Here is a 4,557-nt window from a genome sequence, read left to right as displayed (position 1 = left end):
ATGTCCCTCTCCGCATTTTAAACTGTGTTTGTAACGGTCGTTTCGACCTTAAATCGCGATCTACAAGACGCCCGGTCCATGCGTACAACCAATAACATCTGCAAAGACTGCAAACGGGAACTGCGTTGTCATGAGTCTCGGCAATGGGCGCCGTGACTTCACCCACCTTATGTTTCTTTCTAGGCATTCTAGAACGTGATAACGCACGTAAATTAACCAATCAGAACGCAAGTAACAAGAATAGCACAGTTTAAAAATTCCTACTTTTATAGTAGGCGTACTGACAGTGGCCGCCTTACTAAGTGTCTACGGCACGCATGTTTTTTGGCGGAAAGCCGGGATAAACGAAGGCACGACACGATTAATCATTTCAAAATAAAATTTATTTTCAACAGAGCATTACAACTATCACTGAGAAAAAACTTACAAAGAAAACTACATGGCATGATGTAACTACAGTAATAACAGTTGTTGTTTTCGGCATTCGATTAAATACAGAACACGTACAAAGCATTCACTCACAATACACCTACGATCCACTGGAATCGCGGCGGTGGAGTACATACAGTAGTTGTATAGAGATTGACGTAAAGCGTCAATTTGTAACAAAGTTAGTTCTTTACCATTGAAATCAGGACACCCAGACGTGCTTGCATGGAATTTCACGTAACTAGATTACTCTCCAATCAGTAACTAAAGTAGCAACGTAACCAGATTACATTTTACATTGTTCGTATTCGATTTAGTATACTAGGTATACTTCATCACTAATTAGAGTCTTTATATATATATATATATATATATATATATATATATATATATATATATATATATATATATAGAACATGTGACACTTAATAATGGGTGTATTCTATTAGACGTAACTATGTAACGTTATACAGGGTACCACGTAACCAGGTAGCTTTGAGTTACGATTACATCAATTTAAAAGTTGTGAAACTTAGATGTCGCTTTAAAGAATTTCACCTAACACGTTACTCCATAGTATATAATGACATGAATTTTAACGTAACCCGTTTGAATAAGTTGTTGTAATCTTAACTTATATTTGTTACTTGTTTGTTATGAAACCACATTTAACTTAAATCCCCTTTTCTTTTACATTTAATTTGTGACATGTTTAAGATTAAATTGTAGTTATAGAGAATGTTATCCCTCAAATTACTTCAATCGACCCCCCAGCGTATTAAGTAGTGACAGGTAGTATCAAACTAGTATACAATACACAACAACACAATACTTAGAAATTGGTAGTAGGTTAACGTAGTCGTTGGTAATCAACTAATCAATATAACCAGATTTTTTTCTAACAACGGCCCTTTTTCAGTTTGGTTATACCTACTTTCATTTTCAATTTTTGTTGTCCTAGCAGCTTTCTTCGACTGTTTAGTGCATGTCACTGGGTTACGTTAGTAACTAGATGACAGCGTAACAATTTGTCACGTCTTTTACGTGTGAATTGTAGATGCAATTATACGGTTCAGAATTGTACAAGTTACGTTACGTTATATTAGGTAAATTTACGATGTATTGTGCCGATAGCTACGTAAAGTAGTTTGAAACCAGGATAATTTAAGTTACGCTTTTTTCATTTTTTTTACAATACAAGTCTGTGACACACACAGAAATACCTTACCGAAAGTATAGCGCAAGTCACAGTGTAAATACGACATACAAGTGTATTTCGCCGAGCAGGTCATAGTGGTACACACAAGTCAGTCATTCCTGTCAAACTGTTGCCATTACTCATGAAGTTATAAAAATGTACGCTCGAACTATTCAATGTTATTGTGCATTTATTAACATTTATAATGCAAGTCAAACGATTTTTTACTCTGATTCATTAAACACGTCATCGTCAGCGACGTGGGTAACTTTCACGAATTGTTCGAGGCTATTTTTAGGACTACTTAACTTACTGGTAATAATATCACATGAGTGTCGGTCAGTCAGTATTATTGGGCCGTCCATTATATAACTTCCACAAATCGACATATCTCTTCAATTGGTTATTTATACTACAAGCATGACAAGTGCTTAACGTATCTACTAACAAAGAAACACACTTTCTTCAAAAACGCAATGTAGTCGTCGCCAAATCGTTTTTCATGAAACATACTCGATTCTACGATGTGTTACAACGCATTCTATATACTTCTCACACTCCGACCTGCTCCACCCACATAAAAAATATAAATTATGTTAATGTATAAACGTATATATAATTGTTGGTGATTCACCCAGTGTCTATATTATTTATATACACTATATATTTTATATTGTAAACACTCTTTCAATGAATTCCATCGTTAGCGCTAAGCCCTTCAATTAAGGAAGGACAATATTGTTCTTTCTCAACCGAAGCCCCGCTGTTACATTTATATGCTCTGACAAGCCATTGACTTCACCTAATGGCAAGGCATTCGTCATCCAATAATGACTTTCGCTCGATCAATTCCACGTTTTATCCGACGGTAGTTGCCATGGAGACAGAATTATTACAATCTGAGATCTCATTTAGCAGTAATTACGTCATACAGATTTTGAAGAATCCATCTTGCATCCGGCTTTCCTTGATAGTCACTGTTACGTCATGTGACGTCACATTGGCCACGAACACGTCCACGAGGGGTGTCGCAGAGCTGCTTGCGGTGTCGCTAGGCAACGTACATACCAGATTTCCTCCGTGTGACGCGCCTTCAATAGGCGAATTCATGCACGACCCGGGACTGTCTGGTTGGTGACACACGTACTCGTCAATATCCAACCTTGTTATGTACTGCCAATCAACGTGTTTAGGTACTTTCATCTCCCCGTTCATTCCTGGGTCACGTGACAAAACCGTCCTCGCGTGGTCATTGCCCCTTTGCACTTCGCTTTGGGTGTTTACAGATGTCATGGTCGTTGTGTAGAACTCGCCATAATTGTTACAGCTGGCCACATTTTTCATTGTAGCAACTTCGTTGCAATTTTCGTCGCTCATTTTGTATGGGCACCACAATGATGGTATCCGTGCCTTTTGCTCCTTTGCTACCTGGTTATCCGTATAATCTACTCTATCGCTTTGATTTTCCGTCATTTCGCTGTTCATTTCCTCGTGTTGCACGGATATTTGCACGGGGCTTGGCTTCGACGGTTGACAAACATTCATCTCGTCTGCTGCCTCTTGCTGACATTGATTTTTTTCCGTCGACGACTGTTCACTAGCCTCCTCATACTGTCCTTTATGTTTTTTACAATTCATTGTAAACTCTGCAATTTCTGTGCCGTTGTTTTCTTCCGGTGTAGGCGTAGTCCGTCTGCGTCGACTCGTGTTGATTTCAATTGGCCGTTTCCGGAGCTTCCATTCCTGCGTATTAAAATTAATAAATACTCATAAATAAACATTAAACCATGGAGAGATTGCGCAACGAACTCGATGAAAATAACGACGATTTAAGGGGGATAGTACCCTAAACATACCTTGAAAAGCAGTCTCCTACGCTTTCGAATGTTGGCCTCACGTGCTTCGCGGCGTCTGCAACTACAAGAGAAGAGAGCATCGTCATGGCGATTGAGTCAAAATAATACCTCGGAATAATACCGACACACGGAGGCGATTACAGTTGTGATTGCGCCATGATTGTTAATAATAATAACCTGCGTGCGTATATCAACTCACCTTCTATCGAGCTCCTCCATTAACTGTGGATCAAGGATATTTTCTTCCGGTTCCCACGAATTATACCTGCGAAATCAATTGAGCGATCCATTAATTGAGATCCGATGATACCCACACACAGCCACATGGATGAATGCCGTTATTGCGCAGTTAAAATAAAAAAAAAATGCTTACTTATTCGACCAGCCTTTCCATTTCACCAAGTATTCAACAGCTCCCTGTAAACAAGATGTACGAAAACACGGTTAGCAGTGGCTGGGTACGACAAAACGAGAAGCTGAAGACATAAAAACAGTGTGTTTGTATATACTCATACCTTACGAGTGCGCTTCCGTAGTAAGCGCTCGGCTTCGTAGACCTCTTGGTAGGTGGATGTGCTCTGTTCCATTGCAGCGACGTCAACTACGCAGTATAGTACAGTGAGTCACACACACAGCGTGGACGAGACTGGTTTAAACTAAACACTCAGTACTTGGCTATAAATACTCAACGCCGTGACGTAGGCAGCCCATAATATGTATTTAGATCATTCCGCGCGTTGCATTGTTTGCCACCTTTTGTATTCCCCGAAGCAAAAACTAGCTTTCTTTGTCCACCGCGCCAGAACTGTCCTAAACTAGTAGGGGGTGGGGGCTCTGATTAAGCATTTAAAATAAAAAATAAAATAATCGATAGTTCATTTCGCGCTGGGAAATTAGAGATTAGGGAAATCACGATTATTTATCATTGCCTCAGATAAAGTTCTGTGATGGCGATGGGCAGGTCCTCCCTAAAGCATTCAAATTTGAGATTCGTTTTTCGCCTTGACATGCTGGAAATATCTGCATCGGGTCTGGAGAAGAGGATTTGTCAATAGTTCTAAGTGGTCGACGATT

At 39.4% G+C, this 4,557-nt stretch overlaps 1 protein-coding gene across 1 annotated transcript; it reads right to left on the bottom strand.

The window, feature by feature from the left end:
• Positions 1 to 365: 365 nt before the first annotated feature.
• LOC100369045 (uncharacterized) lies at positions 366 to 4,178 on the bottom strand. The gene is made up of 5 exons (XM_002737452.4): positions 3,999 to 4,178; positions 3,857 to 3,900; positions 3,683 to 3,748; positions 3,484 to 3,544; positions 366 to 3,370 (listed from the first exon to the last, which is right to left on the bottom strand). The coding sequence occupies exons 1-5, from the start codon at positions 4,068 to 4,070 to the stop codon at positions 2,549 to 2,551; spliced, it is 1,065 nt and encodes a 354-aa protein (XP_002737498.1). The 5' UTR covers positions 4,071 to 4,178; the 3' UTR covers positions 366 to 2,548.
• Between the last annotated feature and the right edge of the window lie 379 nt (positions 4,179 to 4,557).

The sequence above is a fragment of the Saccoglossus kowalevskii genome, chromosome 8 (assembly GCF_978046115.1).
Source record: "Saccoglossus kowalevskii chromosome 8, keSacKowa6.1, whole genome shotgun sequence".
Lineage (NCBI taxonomy): Eukaryota > Metazoa > Hemichordata > Enteropneusta > Harrimaniidae > Saccoglossus > Saccoglossus kowalevskii.
Note: the sequence above shows the minus strand (reverse complement) of the source record. Positions and strands in the feature narration are given on the sequence as shown.

Coding starts and splice junctions, on each gene's coding strand:
- LOC100369045 (XM_002737452.4), bottom strand. CDS start 4,070: ATGGAACAGAGCACATCCACCTACCAAGAGGTCTACGAAGCCGAGCGC. Junction 3,901..3,998: donor TACGGAAGCGCACTCGTAAG/GTATGAGTATAT, acceptor TCTTGTTTACAG/GGAGCTGTTGAATACTTGGT. Junction 3,749..3,856: donor TGGAAAGGCTGGTCGAATAA/GTAAGCATTTTT, acceptor TTGATTTCGCAG/GTATAATTCGTGGGAACCGG.